The following is a 21,706-nucleotide window of genomic DNA, read 5'->3' as shown; positions in this document are numbered from 1 at the left end:
TCACCGATACATCGCAAGAACAATGAACAGGACCTTCAGAACTTTAAGGGTTACAAGTAAAAGCAGATGTTGTGAAACATCTCTCTCTATCAGCATGCAGTGCGGCGTTCATAGTGGTCAAACTTTATTGGAAATGAGAACCGTCATTTATCACACAGAAACACAAACACAGACATACAGGATGCTGACTGTTTTTAAAGGCACAGTTCACCAAAAAAAAAGTAAATTTCTCTCATGTCTGTGTCTACAGTTAAATATAATTTATTTGAATTAAATTAGGACTGTTATTGTATGGAAAAGAGCAGCATGAACATTCATCAAAATATACGTAAAAACAAATACATACGTCCTAACAAATGGCTGTCTTTTCATTTCTGGGTGAACTATCACTTTAAGTCTGATCAGGTTCAGCACATGAGGTACAGGTTTATAAATGGTTAGTGAACTTTAATTAGTATCTAAAGCAGTACATGTAGTTAGTCAGTGAGACACACACACACACACACACACACACACACACACACACACACACACACACACACACACACACACACACACACACACACACACACACACACACACACACACACACACACACACACACACACACACATCAAAGAGACAGGGCAGTAACCAATGGCAAAAGCTGGCTGAGCTCAGACTCTATGTTGGCAGTTTTGTGGACAGGGTTTCCACGCAGATCCAGTCTGGTCAGTTTAACGCAGGACACCAATGATTCAAGATCAGACAGTTTACAGATTTCTGAGGAAAGCATTAAGAAAACACTTTTTACAGTTACAACACAGTAAAAATAAAATAAATAATACATTACACACTAACAATCTCATATCAGATAATTAGAGACACTTTATTTCGATGGTCCAGTTTAGATATTTTACTGACTATAAGTAACTTTGCAAGAACATGTCAACTTATTCTACTAAACCGAACCCTGACAGTCAACTAATACTTTAATGAGAGTTAGTTTACATGTAGTTGAAAAGTTACTGATAGTTAGTAGAATGTCAAAAGTTGACCATCAAAATTAAGTGTAACCGATACAGTATAATACACATCCTTAACTGGTAAAAGAGAAATCTAAATATAGTCACGTAATATTATGTTTAATTTATGTGTTTTAATACTGTTTAATATTTAATACGTTTGTTTAATACTACCATTCAAAAGTTTGGGGTCAATAAGACTTAATTTATTTGACCAACATACAGTAAAAATAGTTATAATGTGAAATATTATTAAACATATGCTGATATGTTGCTCAAGAAACATATTACTTTTACAATCTTTTATGAATAGAATTTTTTTTGTATCATTATAAATGTCTTGATTGACACATATTGATCAATGTAATATATCCCTCCTGAAAAAAACTATTAATTTCTTATAAAATAATTTAAGGCTGTCAAATGATTAATCGCGATTAATCGCATCCAAAATAAAAGTTTGTGTTTACATAATATATGTGTGTGTACGGTGTATAATTATTTTCTATATATAAATACACACACATGCATATATATTTAAGAAAAATGTGTTATTTATATATATAATATTTATATATAATATAAATTATATATAATATAAATATATATATACACAGTATATACATGCAAATATTTCTTAGATATATACATGCATGTGTGTGTATTTATATATATAGAAAATAATTATACACAGTACACACACATATATTATATAAAAACAAACTTTTATTTTGGATGCGATTAATCGCGATTAATCGTTTGACAGCCCTAAAAATAATATAGTAAAACTCATAATAACAATATAATATATTAATATATATTATTTGTAATATAATAATATAGTAAAACAAAATTCATCAAAAGTAATCAACTCGCACAATATTTGCAATTAAAACTATTTTAAATGGACTGGAAAATAAAGGGTCTGGAAAACACTTGCAGCGTGACAAAAACAGTAATGTGTAGCATCAGGCACTGCTAATGTTATAATGGGTTTAATCTAGTTTTATTCTGTGCAGTTCAGCCACACTGAGTTATCATCACACAAGGCTAAATCCCGCACCGGCTCTGACACCAGAAAATGGTGTTGAGCTTAACGCATATTTGTATTTTTTTGAAGAAAAGGATACGATTGTTCTTCAGAGAAACCTCCTCTAGTTTAGGCAGATGATACAGTCCCTCCAGACTTTCAATGGCGTTATCATCGGCCTCCAGCACCTAAAGCATCAAACCACTCCATGTGAAGCGCAGTTCGCCATTTTACAATGTGATCATTTGAAAGAAACACTGAGTTAGGGGGATGTTCACACAGAATGCATTTTTGCACTTTCCAAAGTTACGAGCTACTCAGCATTTTCACAGCCCACAGTTCTGACATCGATACCATGGGGAAAAACTGCCTTACAGATTATTTTAATGTTATCTCATGATTTGGCAGCAGGTTTATTAGGCTACTGTCACTTTAAGGCCTGACGCACAGATCCATTACAATGATACACATGCATTTTCTTTCTCAACTGTTTACGTTCACTTAAAACGTGTGAATACTCGCTAAGACATTATTTTGTGTGTATTTGACGGTTTAAGTGCAATAAACAGAGAAAAAGAACTCAATTTAGTACTGAGTGAGAGGCGGCTTTATGTGCCACACTTTGGGTGTGAGCTCAAAATCTGTGGGAATGAGTAAAATTATGTGCAACACACGCAATCCCACGCCTAAATTCAAGCCCAGTAACAGCAACATTACTCCGGAGCAAATGAAGTAAGTGAGTGAGAGGAGGCGGGTGTGTGTCACTCGCTGTCAGAGAGATTGGAGATGTGCTGTCATATATCACAACTATTCAGTGCTTTCAACCAGATAAGGTTTATTTGAGGTTTCAGACATTTAAATACATATACATTAGCAAAACAAAATTTATAGTGTGTAAAATACACACTGATGTCTATGGAAGCGGCAATAACAATCCTTTCAATTATAAATTGATGACGTGTTTAGATACACATTGTGTAGGTAACTATAAAATTTACTGTATTCTTCTCACACTTCACCAGCCACTTACTTTAATGTATTTCGGGAGAAGTGGATGAATTGACGTGTTGTAGGCCTAAATCTGACAGATACAATTCTCTGAACTGCGGTGCGTACTAACATGGCGCCCATTGTGCGTTATAGATCAACTAACATGAATCATGATTATTATAAAGGTTTCTTAAATGACAAAACACATTCACTTACATGTATTTAAGAATAAAAATATCAGCCAAGGACTGACTGACATGTAACGCAACCAATCACAGATTGTTTTGTTCCACGTCATGTTTAGTGTGGAAATGTAAAGTCGTTGTCCCTACAATAACAGACCGGCATGCATCTAATAAATTATTCATTCAAGAACGTTGTGCAAGTTTACTGCAACAATAGAGCCGCGAACTTCACATACTTTTGAAAATCCAGCCTTCAGCTGATCCTGAGCGCTCATTGCCACAGTTGTTAACATGACGGCGTTCTTCTTCTGCGAGGGGTTACGCGTCACGGCATTAATGGTGATGCGTTCTAAAATAACGCTCACTTTGTGCAAGACATGCAATAAGTCAGGAGAGGTGTGTATTTTACCAGAGAAGGCAAAACATTTGAAAATAATTGTTTAAATTTAAAGCTGGTTTGTAGCACACCAAGAATACAGACTACTTTGCTGTTAGTTCTGTAACTGTTATTTAGTGTTACTGTAGTTGGGTTAGGTTTTGTTATGTAAATTTGTTGTGTTTTGTATTTAGGCTACTTATATTTATTTCATTTATATTCATTTACTTTAATATTACTTTACTTTTTTTTTTTTCAATAAAAAAGCTTTTCTTTAAGTGTCACTCACCATCATTTTGAGGCTCTTTTTTTTTTTTTTTAAGTATCGGTTCAGGCACTGTTTAGGCACCGGTACCGTTTTAAAAGTATCGATTTGGCCAACCCAACCCTACCTGCGTCTCTCTGTTCTAACAGCGAAAACGCATTCTGTGTGAGGGGTTCTGAACAGTGATTTGTGGGAAAATGAGGAAAAGCAGCATGGGTTCACCTCTAGGCACTGCAACATAGCAAACTGAGGTGGCAGCCGCACAAGCTGATTGGAGGAGAGGTTGATATGTGTCACCAAGAGAAGCTGATCAAGGTGACACAAGGTCGTCAGGTTCTGATGTCGGGGAGAGGGAGAGGGAGAGGGAGAGGGAGAGGGAGAGGGAGAGGGAGAGAGAGAGAAAATTGAAGTTAATCTTTGGTTTCAATGTAAAGTTGACCGAAAAGGACAGAACATGTTCTGCAGAAGGATGTGGTCAACGCCAGAGAAACTCTGCGAGCCACTGTTTGAAAGTAAGAAAACAAGTAAAGCATGTATGATGGCTTGGTGTTATAGTGGAGATAATAATTTGTGAGGTGGATCACTATTGTAATCCATTTAGTCTGATACACAGGGTGTGACTGCTGTTGTCACTCCGCTGAGAGAAACTAGGGAGAGCTGTGTGTTTTTACTGTGATTCAGGAGAACACACACATGGGTGTTTCTATGTAACTGCATAGTGAATCTGGCAGTTACTCTATTTCTTAACCTTTAATAGGCGCACCCAAAAAAATGTGTAGTTTGTCATTCTTTGTATAGAAGAGAATTTATGCCACACTGAAATGAAATCGTGCATAGAAACAACATTAAATACAATACACCCATTCACAGAAAATAAATAAAAACATGGAAACATAGCCATTTTTTTCTTTATACCAGAAACTTTCAGAACTAACTAACTAACTAACTAACTAAATTGCTGCTATCAATGTAGAATAGAAAAACAATTTTACTACAATGAATGTGTACTTCATATGTTTGGTTGAATTTTTTTTTTATTCTTCACCATTCAACATTTTTCGGCATGTATTCCATTTGATCTGCTCAGCAAACCCTCAGAAACCATATTAAATCACTAATTATTCTTGCCTTTAAAATATTCACAAAAATGTGATTGCTGCTGATGCCAATACAATTTTTATTTTTGTGTATTTAAGACTCGAATGGTAATAATGACTCAATGAGTTGAGTACAAACATAGTTTAATAGGATATCATGTTCAAAATGTGCTCTATTAAATGGCTGAAAGGCCTATCAAAGATTTAGAAAGTCAAATGACTATTATCTCTCACGTGCAAATGGTTGAGTAAGACTATCTCATTGTTTATTACTCATGTATCTGTTATGCCATTAAATTTCACACGAGTGAAAACATTTAAACAATTCAGTCACGTTCATTTCGTCAAGCACATTAAGACATCATCTTTTTTTAAACATCCTGGTCATTTATGGGAACACTGTAAGTTTACAATAAATATATTTATTTAATAACTCCAACCTCACATATTTTAATATTTAGTTAAATTAACACATTAACCAGGACAAGATTATTTTAGTAAATGAAAATTTAAACTATTAAAAAAAATAATAATAATAATAATAAACTGAAATAAAGAATATTTTTTTAAAAGTGAAACAAAAATATTCATGCCTCTGAAACTTTCAAAAATAATAGTAATAAAAATAATAGCGCTGTATTAATGAAGGCCGATCTGAAAGCAACTGATTTGCAATTGTCACACTGCCTCACACACATTACGGCATTTAAGATTTTAAAGTCATTCATTTTATTATAAAAATAACTAAATAAATGCTTTCATAAATTGTTCTCAATAAGACCAGCAGCCTGCATTAAGAAAATTAATGTTAAAAAATTCATTCCAACTTTAAAATTACCCCCAAATAACGGCGAAGAGTAATTAAACTGTGAAAAAGTCCAGCTTGAACTTAATTTATGAATATTTATTATTTTGTTTTTATATTAATTATGCATTAAGAAGATGTCTTCATCATATACTGATAAATGAGAACATAAATGAAAACACAAATTAAGAATAAGAAATCTTCATTGGAAAGTTTCATTGAAAATAAAGCAAATAAAAAACTAAATGAAAACCTGGAAACTATAACAATCTCAGTCCCGGGTCGGCCGCTCTTACCTTATTGGAAAGGCTGAAGACGCGCACCTCTGCGTACTCCATTTTCAGGATGGTGTTTTCAATCAGGAACTTGCTGCACAAATCACTGTAGTAGGAAGAGCGCATGGGGTCCACTTCCTGCGAGAGCGAGGAAAAGACCAATCACACGGCTTACAAAGGCAAACGGCACTAAAGTGAGGGGTTTCGGGTTTGAACAAACACCTGACACAAAGTGTTCAGCTCTGCACATCATTTGTGCCACAGGCATGATTGACACATTACTGGAGTATAAACCAAGGCATTGTTTATAGAGATGCACCGATTACAATTTTCTAGGCCGATTCCGATTTCCGATTTTTCATTGAGTTTGACCTGCCGATACCGATTTTAGCCGATTCCGATTACATTTTTTTCTAACCACTTTTTCAGCACACACAAATATGTATTTTCGATCTTTTCTTTAACCCTTTCACGCGTAAGTTTAAAATATTCTAACTGACACCCCCTCCCCCCACCCCCAGAGTGAGTTTTTTCAAGGCGAACGTTCGCTTGTCGCTTTTATTTAGCTTTTTTTTTATTTAACGTTCGCTGTGTCGCTTTTATTTCGCTTTTCCTTTTTTATTCAAAGTATTCACAAACTTGCTTACCATGTCATCAACTAGCCTATCTGATATTCCGATTCTCAAACACGTTTAAGTTTAACTTTATAAATAATCTTGATCTATAACATGAGATGGGCGCCGCAATGTTGTCCTGTCATTCGGATTTACAGCACGTGAATTCATTAGTTTCTCCCGAAATAAATGCAAGAAAGTGGCCGGTGAACTGAGAAGAATAGAGTCAACTTTATAGTTACTTCCACTATGTTTGTCTGATATGAATAACACATGTCGGCAAATTATATTTGAATAGATTGTTATTGCTGCTTCCACAGACATCAGTGTGTATTTTACAAACTCCAAATGTATTGTTTTACTCGTGCTTATGTGTATTTAAATATCTGAAACCTAAAATAAACATGAGGTTGAAAACACTGCTTATAGTTGTGATATGACAGCGCTGAACGCGTCCGACTCTGGCTCAGCGCCAGCCAACGCGCGAAAGCACAGTTTGAATCTGGCAGTGATGCGACGTCACTGAACATTATAAATGTGGCACCGGTGACCGTACTCTCAGGGGCACATAAATAAAAATCCCATATATGAGACCGTACCGCTCAAAAGGTTAATCATGCGGTGCCCGAGTCAGACTGACCGGCCGTTCGCCTGTCATGGCCGATCACGTGAAAATCGTCCAATTCCGGTCACCAGCCGATCAATCGGTGCATCTCTAATTGTTTATGTAAATAATTGCCTAAATTATGTATTGTTAATTCTTCATTATGTCCTGTAGACAGAGCATGTAATGATGCAGTGGTGTGTTCTCACTTTGAGGGACTGGAAATGTGCCAGAGTCTCTTTCTCATGGCCTAGAGGATCCAGAGCTCTCATGAGGAGGATGATTGTCAGCAGACACCCTGAAACACACACAGAGGTACAACAGCTTCTATTCTCTAAGTTGATGCAGGAAATACAAATGCTATGTGAAGTATGCATGTACAAAACACACACACCTTTATGAAAACAGACACGCGCACACACACTTACATTTGTTCTGAGGCTCGAGCTCCAGCAGCTGATTGCAGGACTGAAGCTCAGCCTGTAGCACTGAACTTTTCTCAACCGACAGCTCACTCCTGCAACACACACACACACACACAGTGTATGTTTCCATGTTTTATGGGGACTTTCCATAGACAATGATTTTTATACTGTACAAACTGTATATTCTCTCCACTTACACTAACTCTACCCCTAAACTTACCATCACAAAAAACTTTCTGCATTTTTACATTTTTTAAAAACATCACTTAGTTTGATATATAAGCCGTTTTCCTCATACGGACCAAATTGAGATCATCGTGAGATCTGTTTCTAACATGAAAATTTGGCTTAAAATATTTGTATTTAAATAAATTGTCATTAAATAAAGAGATAGACAGTTTAGGTGCAATATACACACAAGGCAGTCAAAATTAATGTTAATGCATTGCATCATTAACACGTTTAATGCCTTTTTTTGGTTCATTTTAACACCGTTGACATAACAGTTTCATTCTAACTGAAACCGAAACCCCACCCTCTGAAGACATGTCAGCAAACCTGAATCTGTGCATGATTGACAGGCAGAGGGCGGGCCACAAACCTGAGAGCTGCTGGCAGACTGCGCTGAGATTTATCACTGATTTCTGATTTCTGTGACGCATTCCAAACATTTTCCAACTTTAATTATCAACGCTCAACAGAAATTTGCCCTCATGAGTGAAACATGAATGAGACGGACATTGGAGTTGTGCTTGATTAAGAACATAAAGTTGGGGGAAAAGTTCAGTTATTGCAGATTTACAGTTCAGTTTTGAGAAATACAAAATGTGTTTTAGTGTTTAATAAAAACTTTTTTTTTAAATGTATATACACTGTTTAATTTTTTTATTGAAACTGTATATTTCAAATAGTTTTTAATATACACACTATCGGTCAAAAGTTTGGGGTTATTTTTTTGCTTTTGAAAGGCTGCATTTATTTGATCAAAAATACAGTAATATTATGAAATATTGTTAGTTTTAAATAACTATGTGAATATATTTTCAAATGTACTATTACTCCAGTCTTCAGTGTCACATGATCCTTCAGAAATCATCTAATATGATGATTTGATGCTCAAGAAACATTTATGATTATTGTCAATGTTGAAAACTGCTTCATATTTTTGTGGAAACAAAAATGAAAAATGTTTCTTTGATATATAGAAAGATCAAAAGAAGTGTTTATTTTAAATAAAAATGTACTGTAGCATTATACATTTCTTTACTGTCACTTTTTCTCAATTTAATGCATCTTTGCTAAATAAAAGTAAAAAAAATGTAAATCTTAGTGACCCTAAAATTTTTAATGGCAGTGCATTAATTAGGCTGAGATTTATGGACAAGTTGCCAATAAAATGGCTTAATTCTTTATTTGTTGCATATGCACAATATTAAACTTATGAAGCAAGCTCTTCACCTTCACACCGGAGAGATGAACGATTTAGTGGTAAAAAATAATAATAATCAAACAATTAAAAACACACAGCAGTACCTGAACAGTTCCTGATCAGTGGCAGAGTCTCTGCACCAGCTTTCAGCACAGCCTGAAACATGACGGAGAAGTTCACACACGGCCTTCATCCATCGCTTCATTCACACACGTGTCAGTGTGACGCTCACCTGTGTAGAGAGCACAGTCTCTGTGTGTGTGTTTCTCTGTCCAGTGGACGGTCAGGTTGTGTTCATTACTCATGTCAGTGATGGAGCCGGGAGGAAGATCACACAGCTGACAGAAACAGAAGTTAAAGATCAAGTGCTTTGCAAACAAAGGAATAGCTTTTTATTTGGAAAAGAGCATCTGGGACATTTCTTAACTCCCATATTTGTCATTGGTGCAGCTCCTCTCTTCCCGGTCTGTCAGTATCGCTCTGTTTAGTTAATGTCTCTATGAAGCCCCTCCTTCTGTAAAGCACACTGTGCTCTGATTGGTCGGCTGAATCAGTGTGTTGTGATTGGTCAAGCGCTTTGAGTGTGTTTTGGGAAATGTCCCGCCTCTTACCATAACCGCCAGTTTCAACACACTACTAACTAATTCAACCAGGCCCCGCCCCTTTATTCTACATATGCCTGTGGTGGGAATTATTTAAATGAGGAATATTGTGACACGTTCGTTACCGGGAGAAAACTCATCAAGACTACACTGGAGGCGTTTCAGGGAGTTCAGGAACAGTGACACTGATATAGAGAATCACTCCTTTGTGCTTTAGCTCAACTTTGGTCAAACAGCAACATTACAGAATAAAGAAAGTCGAAACATAAGCTTAACAAAAGCATAATAGGTCCTCTTTAAAACAGGAATGGCACTGCTTGGTGACCCGGAAGTGAAGGATACCCAGACAGGACTGTGACGGAAACGCGGATGGGCGCACCTCCACTCCACCGGCTGAGGCTGCCCGTCCAACACCAGCATCAGACCCACTGACAGCGCCTGAGAGAGAGAGAGAGAGAGAGAGAGAGAGAGAGAGAGAGAGAGAGAGAGAGAGAGAGAGAGAGAGAGAGATTATGTCTATTTATCTATCTATTTATATATGTTACTGTACATATAACATGATATATACATTTTTTTTATTATTTACATTCATTGTTATTATTATATATATATGTTGATGCTTTGGCAACATTGTGTTACACAGTCATGCTAATAAAGCTCATTTGAAATTGAAATTGAAAAAATTGAAATTGAGAGAGAGAGAGAGAGAGAGAGAGTGAGTGAGTGAGAGAGAGAGAGAGAGGGTGAGAGAGAGAGAGAGAGAGAGAGAGAGAGAGAGAGAGAGTGAGTGAGTGAGTGAGTGAGTGAGTGAGTGAGTGAGTGAGTGAGTGAGTGAGTGAGTGAGTGAGTGAGTGAGTGAGTGAGTGAGTGAGTGAGTGAGTGAGTGAGAGAGAGAGAGAGAGAGAGAGAGAGAGAGAGAGAGAGAGAGAGAGAGAGAGAGAGAGAGAGAGACTCATTCACTCTGTGCTGGTTAAACAGTGCTGGTGGATTTCTCTCAGCGGTCACTTACATGAACAGGTTTGGAGAAGGCGACAGACACCCTCTCGCCCTCCCGGCTGACATACACACAGCTGATCATCTCCTCTCGCTCCGCTACACACACACACACAGCAGTGGTGAGCAGACTTGTCACGTCAAATATGCAGTAAACACACACTCACACACTCACCTCGGCCCAGCAGCCAGCGGTAGTAGAACCAGGCGCTCTGATCGTTGGGGTCGGTGAAGAAGGCATTATGCGCCAGCTCATATTCTAGAGAAATAAAGACAGAAAACCATCATCTTATTACATGGCTCACTGAAACACCTTTGACTGGTCAAATGTGGTAACCTGAGGTCAAATATTTTAGTAAATACCACAACATCCTAGAGATGCTTGATTCTGATTGGCTGACATATTCTGTGTAATTATTTTTGCACAGATATGAAGTAGTTCCAGGTCTTGACCATATTATCATGTTACTACTAAATGCAGAGTTTAACAATACCGATTGGTCAATGCAGTGTTCAGGATGTATGATATGCCTTAATGCGTACACACTGCTGTACCTTTCAGAAGCTGCTCCTCACAGACTCTGTGTGAGTGAAGCTGAGGCGAGGCGCAGGGGGCGGAGTCAGGGGCCGGCTGGGGGCGGAGCCGAGGTAACAGCGTGCTCCGGTAATGCCAGCTGGAGTAGTTGGAGAAATTGGAGCCAATCAGGCGATCTGTAAACTGCAGCTCCTGCTCGACAGAAACCCCGGACTCTTTGACCACCGTGCGGCGGTAATCCCAGCAGTGGACTGGGGGAAGAGGCGGGAGAAACACACGTCAGCAACAAGAGAAACGTACAAATCTGAGCAACACACAGTCCATTCGGCGACGGATCTCGCTCAGTCGTACAGTTGCGCTCGTCCAGGCCGAGGCAGCGGTCGCAGAGGCCGAGCTCACGCGTCCAGTCGGGCCGGGGCAGGCGCGTGTTCACCCAGGTGCGGTGGTGCCAGCAGCCGTAAGACTTGGGGTTCACCTTCAGACAGGCCTCGATGAAGAGCAGCTCAGACTCGTACAGCTTCTGCACCTCGTCCGTCTCGCTAGAGGAGGCGGACAGAAACAGATTCAAAATGTGCATTTGTTCTTCATTATGTTAATATATGCAACTTATAATAAACATTACTACTATATCTTGACAGGATGAATTGATAATTTTTTATTGTATTATTTTATAAATATATAACTGTGTCAATACCTTTAGAAATATTTCATAAACCAGTTCATAAACCTGAGTATTTTTGAGGTTGACAAGGTCACAGCAGTTTTGATAAGTTTTATAGCTTCTTAATTGTGCTTTTATTTTGTTTCAGAACCATGATGCCAATAAAAAAAAAACATTTTCCAAGTATGAAAAGCATTAAAAAAAAAAATAATTTAGCAGAAAAACAAAATGGCTTTACTAATGCAAATATGGTTATAATTATTATTACAATTAAGAAATAAATTTAACCAATTTGTAAAAGCCCTGGTCAGAAAGAAAAAGTCAAATTGTTGACTGAAAAGTTCTAAAATAAAGATCAAATAAAACTTTTAGATAATTTAATTTAAATGTTTTAATTATAATTATAAAGTAAACAAAATGGATTTACCATTTAGTACAATCACAATTCCAGAAAAGTTGGGACATTTTGTAAAAAATGCAATAAAATCAAGAATCTGTGATTTGTAAAAAAAAAAAGAAAGAAAAAAAAAAGAAAAGGATTCTGCATTTTATACATGTATGATATGAATAATATACATATAATCTAGTCACTAATCATATTATCTTGGTAAAATATTATAACATTTCGTAATAAATTTAAACAAGACTGGGGCAGAAAGAAAAATAAAGCTGATGGGATCAAATTATTATTTTTACAAAAACACATTTTCACCAAACAAAATGGATTTCTGCATTTAATACGTGTGTGGTTTGCATAACATACATAACTATGAAAAATATCTAGATATTATATTTGCAAAATATTATAATAATTATAAATAAATTGTAACAAATTTTTTCAGAAGCCTTGGGTCTAAAGAAAAATATTTTATTTCTACTCAAATAAAAAACACCAATAAAAACCAAACAAGGTTTAGTTAATTTTCACCCAAAAAAACAAGCAGCTCTTTAATACGTGTGACATGCAGACAGTGCCGTCGCTGGTGGGGTGCGAGGCCCTGTGCGAACTTGAAATGCGAGGCCCTGCTCTTTGATGTGTATGCTCAATTGCGCATGAATTACAGTCACACGGACGTAGCTGTTCTAATTCTTTTGCACGCATAATCTTGCTGCAATACGTTTTTATCAAGTAGAATAATACAGCATAATCATGCACATAGTCTCAGCTATGACTTTTTGCTATGTATTTCAGAGGGGAAAAAAATCAACTGTGCAACCACGAATGGCTTTACATCAAGTCAGGTCGAGAATTCGCCTACTTAGCTCTTATGTGTCTTAATGGTCCAGTGGTAGAACTTTCACCTAACATGTCAGAGGGTTGTAGGTTCGAATCCACTGTCGTATGGTTTTATTTTTCTCGTAAAACGTTAGTTTTTTTTTCTCATCAAAACCGATTATGTTAATCAGTGGTTGTATATCAAGCAGGGACACATTTGTGTGCATTATGTTAGAGTATCCACAACGGATTGAAGCGCGCGTCCAAATGAAGACAGTGCGGCGTGTGCGCAAGCCACACGAGAAAACACTGTATCCGCGCCTCTGATCGCAGCGGCAACGAGCACTTTGATCACTTGATTTAAAAAACACATTTCAGCGCTAGATCTTCTCTTATTTAAAAAAAAAAAAAAACGAACGAAATGAATGATTTGCCAGTTAACTGGATATGTTTTATTTATTTGTAGAATTGTTACATTCGTGACGCGAGATGTTTTAAAAAGTGGTGAAAAAAAAAAAAAAAAGCAGGATTGCGAGGCCCCCTATTGGCGCGAGGCCCTGTGCGGTTGCACAGTTCGCACAGCCTATGCGACGGCTCTGCATGCAGATATGGTTATTAGGCAACACCATCATCTTTCAACACTGTAAGATTATCTGATTGCGATGACAAGTGAACACTAGATTGTTATCACACGTCATAAATATTTGATGTGACAGTACACACATGTGGAATCTGATGGTGTTGACCAACACTGAGTGACATTCAAGGAAATGAGAGTATGAAAGAAAGAAATGCAGCATACCTCAACAGACTACAAAGATTCCTAAGTCAACATAACACTACTTGCATTCACAGCATAGCAGCGCAGCAACTCATCCCTCACCGTGACGTCTCCAGGTGCAGGAGGACTTCTCTCCTGTAGTTCCACAGTGTGGCGATGTCCGGGTTTGAGGACAGGAGCAGCTGAGTCAGCTGTAGAGCCTCCTCGTCGTGTTCCCCAGCGCTCCTCTACACACACACAGAGGAACCGTCACACACTGTCACGCTACACACTCATTACACACACACGCCGCAGAGCAAACCTTCTTCAGGACGGCATCGCGAGCCGACACGAACGCCTTCAGCTTCTTCTCCCGCTCTTTCCTCTTCTCCTCCTCCTGCTGCGCTGTTGACTTTAACTTCACACGCCCGTGCTGACAAACACACACAAACACACACAGGTGTGTGACGCAGGGCTTTACAAGTGCCAAGGGTCCATGGGAAAGTTTACAAAGGGGATTTTATATATATATATATATATATATATATATATATATATATATAAATGAATAATTTTGAAGCTTCCACGTATTTGCATCTTTTTATCTAGCAATTCTGACTTTTTTCTCACAATTGTGACAAAAACAAAACAAAGTCAGAATTGTGAGATAAATAGTCGCAATTGTCTTTTAAATTGTTCTATTCTTTGGCAAAAACAAGCTTGCATAAAATAAGAACTTGATGAAGATAAATAAATACAATTATTTAAACACATCTAACAGCATAGATTTATTTGGTACCGTACCACAGTGAATAGAACAAAGAGTAAAATAATATAACGCAATAGAAACTAAGGATTTTAAGCATATTTTACACAGTATAATTTGAGTTTTATATTAAATCTGATCATCTGATATGATCATAATGAGAGCGATCATATTTAGGAGTCCATCACATGAGAATGGTCATATTTAGAGGTCCATCACATGAGAATGAACATATTTAGGGGTCCGTCACATGAGAACGATCATATTTAGAGGTCCATCACATGAGAATGAACATATTTAGAGGTCCATCACATGAGAATGAACATATTTAGAGGTCCATCACATGAGAATGAACATATTTAGGGGTCCGTCACATGAGAATGAACATATTTAGGGGCCTGTCACATGAGAATGAACATATTTAGGGGCCTGTCACATGAGAATGAACATATTTAGGGTCCTGTCACATGAAAATGGTCATATTTAGGGATCCGTCACATGAAAATGGTCATATTTAGGGGCCTGTCACATGAGAATGAACATATTTAGGGGCCAGTCACATGAAAATGGTCATATTTAGGGATCCGTCACATGAAAATGGTCATATTTAGGGGCCTGTCACATGAGAATGAACATATTTAGGGGCCTGTCACATGAGAATGAACATATTTAGGGTCCTGTCACATGAAAATGGTCATATTTAGGGATCCGTCACATGAAAATGGTCATATTTAGGGGCCTGTCACATGAGAATGAACATATTTAGGGTCCTGTCACATGAAAATGGTCATATTTAGGGATCCGTCACATGAAAATGGTCATATTTAGGGGGCCTGTCACATGAGAATGAACATATTTAGGGGCCAGTCACATGAAAATGGTCATATTTAGGGATCCGTCACATGAAAATGGTCATATTTAGGGGGCCTGTCACATGAAAATGGTCATATTTAGGGGTCCGTCACATAAGAATGAACATATTTAGGGGCCAGTCACATGAAAATGGTCATATTTAGGGATCCGTCACATGAAAATGGTCATACAGGTATTTAGGGGGCCTGTCACATGAAAATGGTCATATTTAGGGGTCCGTCACATGAAAATGATCATATTTAGGGGTCCGTCACATGAGAACGATCATATTTAGAGGTCCATCACATGAGAATGAACATATTTAGAGGTCCATCACATGAGAATGAACATATTTAGAGGTCCATCACATGAGAATGAACATATTTAGGGGTCCGTCACATGAGAACGATCATATTTAGGGGCCTGTCACATGAGAATGAACATATTTAGGGGCCTGTCACATGAAAATGGTCATATTAAAGGGGCCTGTCACATGAAAATGGTCATATTTAGGGATCCGTCACATGAAAATGGTCATATTTAGGGGGCCTGTCACATGAAAATGGTCATATTTAGGGGTCCGTCACATAAGAATGAACATATTTAGGGGCCAGTCACATGAAAATGGTCATATTTAGGGATCCGTCACATGAAAATGGTCATACAGGTATTTAGGGGGCCTGTCACATGAAAATGGTCATATTTAGGGGTCCGTCACATGAAAATGATCATATTTAGGGGTCCGTCACATGAGAATGAACATATTTAGGGGCCTGTCACATGAAAATGGTCATATTTAGAGGTCCATCACATGAGAATGGTCATATTTAGAGGTCCATCACATGAGAATGAACATATTTAGGGGTCCGTCACATGAAAATGAACATATTTAGGGGCCTGTCACATGAAAATGGTCATATTTAGAGGTCCATCACATGAGAATGGTCATATTTAGAGGTCCATCACATGAGAATGGTCATATTTAGAGGTCCATCACATGAGAATGAACATATTTAGGGGCCTGTCACATGAAAATGGTCATATTTAGAGGTCCATCACATGAGAATGGTCATATTTAGAGGTCCATCACATGAGAATGGTCATATTTAGAGGTCCATCACATGAGAATGAACATATTTAGGGGTCCGTCACATGAGAACGATCATATTTAGAGGTCCATCACATGAGAATGAACATATTTAGAGGTCCATCACATGAGAATGAACATATTTAGAGGTCCATCACATGAGAATGAACATATTTAGAGGTCCATCACATGAGAATGAACATATTTAGGGGTCCGTCACATGAGAATGAACATATTTAGGGGCCTGTCACATGAGAATGAACATATTTAGGGGCCTGTCACATGAGAATGAACATATTTAGGGGCCTGTCACATGAAAATGGTCATATTTAGGGATCCGTCACATGAAAATGGTCATATTTAGGGGGCCTGTCACATGAAAATGGTCATATTTAGGGGTCCGTCACATAAGAATGAACATATTTAGGGGCCAGTCACATGAAAATGGTCATATTTAGGGATCCGTCACATGAAAATGGTCATACAGGTATTTAGGGGGCCTGTCACATGAAAATGGTCATATTTAGGGGTCCGTCACATGAAAATGATCATATTTAGGGGTCCGTCACATGAGAATGAACATATTTAGGGGCCTGTCACATGAAAATGGTCATATTTAGGGATCCGTCACATGAGAATGAACATATTTAGGGGCCTGTCACATGAAAATGGTCATATTTAGGGGTCCGTCACATGAAAATGGTCATATTTAGGGATCCGTCACATGAAAATGGTCATATTTAGGGGCCAGTCACATGAAAATGGTCATATTTAGGGATCCGTCACATGAAAATGGTCATATTAAGGGGTCCGTCACATGAGAATGAACATATTTAGGGGCCTGTCACATGAAAATGGTCATATTTAGGGATCCGTCACATGAAAATGGTCATATTTAGGGGGCCTGTCACATGAAAATGGTCATATTTAGGGATCCGTCACATGAAAATGGTCATATTTAGGGGCCTGTCACATGAAAATGGTCATATTAAAGGGGCCTGTCACATGAGAATGGTCATATTTAGGGATCCGTCACATGAGAATGAACATATTTAGGGGTCCGTCACATGAGAACGATCATATTTAGGGGTCCATCACATGAGAATGAACATATTTAGAGGTCCATCACATGAGAATGAACATATTTAGAGGTCCATCACATGAGAATGAACATATTTAGGGGTCCGTCACATGAGAACGATCATATTTAGGGGCCTGTCACATGAGAATGAACATATTTAGGGGCCTGTCACATGAGAATGAACATATTTAGGGGCCTGTCACATGAAAATGGTCATATTTAGGGATCCGTCACATGAAAATGGTCATATTTAGGGGGCCTGTCACATGAAAATGGTCATATTTAGGGGTCCGTCACATAAGAATGAACATATTTAGGGGCCAGTCACATGAAAATGGTCATATTTAGGGATCCGTCACATGAAAATGGTCATACAGGTATTTAGGGGGCCTGTCACATGAAAATGGTCATATTTAGGGGTCCGTCACATGAAAATGATCATATTTAGGGGTCCGTCACATGAGAACGATCATATTTAGAGGTCCATCACATGAGAATGAACATATTTAGAGGTCCATCACATGAGAATGAACATATTTAGAGGTCCATCACATGAGAATGAACATATTTAGGGGTCCGTCACATGAGAACGATCATATTTAGGGGCCTGTCACATGAGAATGAACATATTTAGGGGCCTGTCACATGAAAATGGTCATATTAAAGGGGCCTGTCACATGAAAATGGTCATATTTAGGGATCCGTCACATGAAAATGGTCATATTTAGGGGGCCTGTCACATGAAAATGGTCATATTTAGGGGTCCGTCACATAAGAATGAACATATTTAGGGGCCAGTCACATGAAAATGGTCATATTTAGGGATCCGTCACATGAAAATGGTCATACAGGTATTTAGGGGGCCTGTCACATGAAAATGTTCATATTTAGGGGTCCGTCACATGAAAATGATCATATTTAGGGGTCCGTCACATGAGAATGAACATATTTAGGGGCCTGTCACATGAAAATGGTCATATTTAGGGATCCGTCACATGAGAATGAACATATTTAGGGGCCTGTCACATGAAAATGGTCATATTTAGGGGTCCGTCACATGAAAATGGTCATATTTAGGGATCCGTCACATGAAAATGGTCATATTTAGGGGCCAGTCACATGAAAATGGTCATATTTAGGGATCCGTCACATGAAAATGGTCATATTTAGGGGTCCGTCACATGAGAATGAACATATTTAGGGGCCTGTCACATGAAAATGGTCATATTTAGGGATCCGTCACATGAAAATGGTCATATTTAGGGGGCCTGTCACATGAAAATGGTCATATTTAGGGATCCGTCACATGAAAATGGTCATATTTAGGGGCCTGTCACATGAAAATGGTCATATTAAAGGGGCCTGTCACATGAGAATGGTCATATTTAGGGATCCGTCACATGAGAATGAACATATTTAGGGGTCCGTCACATGAGAACGATCATATTTAGGGGTCCGTCACATGAGAATGAACATATTTAGGGGCCTGTCACATGAAAATGGTCATATTTAGGGGTCCGTCACATAAGAATGAACATATTTAGGGGCCTGTCACATGAAAATGGTCATATTTAGGGATCCGTCACATGAAAATGGTCATATTTAGGGATCCGTCACATGAAAATGGTCATATTTAGGGGGCCTGTCACATGAAAATGGTCATATTTAGGGGCCTGTCACATGAAAATGGTCATATTTAGGGGGCCTGTCACATGAAAATGGTCATATTTAGGGATCCGTCACATGAAAATGGTCATATTTAGGGGCCTGTCACATGAGAATGAACATATTTAGGGATCCGTCACATGAAAATGGTCATATTTAGGGATCCGTCACATGAAAATGGTCATATTTAGGGGGCCTGTCACATGAAAATGGTCATATTTAGGGGCCTGTCACATGAAAATGGTCATATTTAGGGATCCGTCACATGAAAATGGTCATATTTAGGGGCCTGTCACATGAGAATGAACATATTTAGGGGCCTGTCACATGAAAATGGTCATATTAAAGGGGCCTGTCACATGAAAATGGTCATATTTAGGGGGCCTGTCACATGAAAATGGTCATATTTAGGGGTCCGTCACATAAGAATGAACATATTTAGGGGCCTGTCACATGAGAATGAACATATTTAGGGATCCGTCACATGAAAATGGTCATACAGGTATTTAGGGGTCCGTCACATGAAAATGATCATATTTAGGGGTCCGTCACATGAGAATGAACATATTTAGGGGCCTGTCACATGAAAATGGTCATATTTAGGGATCCGTCACATGAGAATGAACATATTTAGGGGCCTGTCACATGAAAATGGTCATATTTAGGGGGCCTGTCACATGAAAATGGTCATATTTAGGGATCCGTCACATGAAAATGGTCATATTTAGGGGTCCGTCACATGAGAATGAACATATTTAGGGGCCTGTCACATGAAAATGGTCATATTTAGGGATCTGTCACATGAAAATGGTCATATTTAGGGGCCTGTCACATGAAAATGGTCATATTAAAGGGGCCTGTCACATGAGAATGGTCATATTTAGGGATCCGTCACATGAGAATGAACATATTTAGGGGTCCGTCACATGAGAACGATCATATTTAGGGGTCCGTCACATGAGAATGAACATATTTAGGGGCCTGTCACATGAAAATGGTCATATTTAGGGGTCCGTCACATAAGAATGAACATATTTAGGGGCCTGTCACATGAAAATGGTCATATTTAGGGATCCGTCACATGAAAATGGTCATATTTAGGGGCCTGTCACATGAAAATGGTCATATTTAGGGATCCGTCACATGAAAATGGTCATATTTAGGGGCCTGTCACATGAGAACAATCATATTTAGGGGCCTGTCACATGAGAACAATCATATTTAGGGGCCTGTCACATGAAACTGATCGTATTTAGGGGTCTGTCACATGAGAATGATCATATTTAGGACAAAGTAGAGGAAATGGCATAACACTAAAAGGAAGAACTACTCACCATAATTCACCACTTGATTAAGATCTAGAAAAATGAAAACACAGTAAGGTGCGAAAGCCTGTTAACAACACACGATACCTCTTGAATCTGAATATGACACACCCATAATAACACAGACTGAAGGAAGAGCTCCATCCATGTCATTTGAAATGTGAATTATCGCATCAGACACACTTCCTACCGCTTAAACCGCAATAACACATGAGTGTAGAGCTATAAAGTCATCACAGGTCTAAACACATCTGGATGATTGATCTGTCATGCTGATGATGCACAATCACTGAAGCTTCACAGCACGCGTTAAACACGGCTTGACCCGAGGGTGCAGTTTCGGGAGAAACATTATACGTTAACAGCTTTGTATGATGAAGAGCGTTTATGTTTTACCTGTGAGTTTGACTCCAGGGTGTGCTGTGCAGGATGTGTAATAAATGCGAAATGTACTACAAACAACTCTTCCGTCGCTTCAAAAACACGTCATCATCGTAAGAGCACTAGCGCCCTCTCTAGATAAGAAGACAAAAACTGCGTGAGATGTCTGGAAATCTCCATGTCTCTGCGTGTATTTTATGGCCACATTACTAACTACTTACATAAAAAACATGAATGTACACAATAACTGCATTATATCAAACCGTAACAAATAAATGTTAGTAGCCTATAGTAGTTAAAGACACTTAAATAGGTCTATAAAGTAGGATTATAAAATTGTATTTATACATTTGTATTATATTTTCTCTTTAAACACACACACACACACACATATATATATATATATATGTTTAATAGACCTAGCTGTATATAATAAAGCATGTACATCTGGTTAATAATAATCTTAGTATATTTTTTGTGTATACTCTCAAGTGCATTCGTCAAATAATTTAATATGTTTGGTTATTTGCTGATTAGGCTAATTATTCTATATTTTGTTTGAAATTTAGTTCAATTAATGAGTAGCAACAAAATAAAATAATTATACTCTAGGTGGCAGAAATGTTTTCATCATTTTCTAAAGTAATCTTTTTGTCCCCACAAATAAAGGTGTCAGTTTTCTG

The 21,706-nt window shown here is 37.9% G+C and overlaps 1 protein-coding gene across 1 annotated transcript; it reads right to left on the bottom strand.

The window, feature by feature from the left end:
- Positions 1-222: 222 nt before the first annotated feature.
- Positions 223-21,136, bottom strand: rabggta (Rab geranylgeranyltransferase subunit alpha). The gene is made up of 17 exons (XM_079848525.1): positions 21,039-21,136; positions 20,652-20,675; positions 14,189-14,299; positions 13,990-14,114; positions 11,581-11,768; positions 11,250-11,480; positions 10,870-10,953; positions 10,711-10,793; positions 10,044-10,139; positions 9,332-9,437; positions 9,204-9,255; positions 7,674-7,762; positions 7,455-7,543; positions 6,049-6,165; positions 4,073-4,186; positions 2,135-2,222; positions 223-762 (listed from the first exon to the last, which is right to left on the bottom strand). Exons 2-17 carry the CDS (start codon positions 20,652-20,654, stop codon positions 614-616), a joined length of 1,725 nt encoding a protein of 574 aa, XP_079704651.1. The 5' UTR covers positions 20,655-20,675; positions 21,039-21,136; the 3' UTR covers positions 223-613.
- Positions 21,137-21,706: the final 570 nt, after the last annotated feature.

This window comes from Squalius cephalus (assembly GCF_949319135.1).
Source record: "Squalius cephalus genome assembly, chromosome: 18".
Classification (NCBI taxonomy): domain Eukaryota; kingdom Metazoa; phylum Chordata; class Actinopteri; order Cypriniformes; family Leuciscidae; genus Squalius; species Squalius cephalus.
The sequence above is the reverse complement of the archived record's forward strand: the minus strand, read 5'-3'. Positions and strand labels throughout refer to the sequence as shown.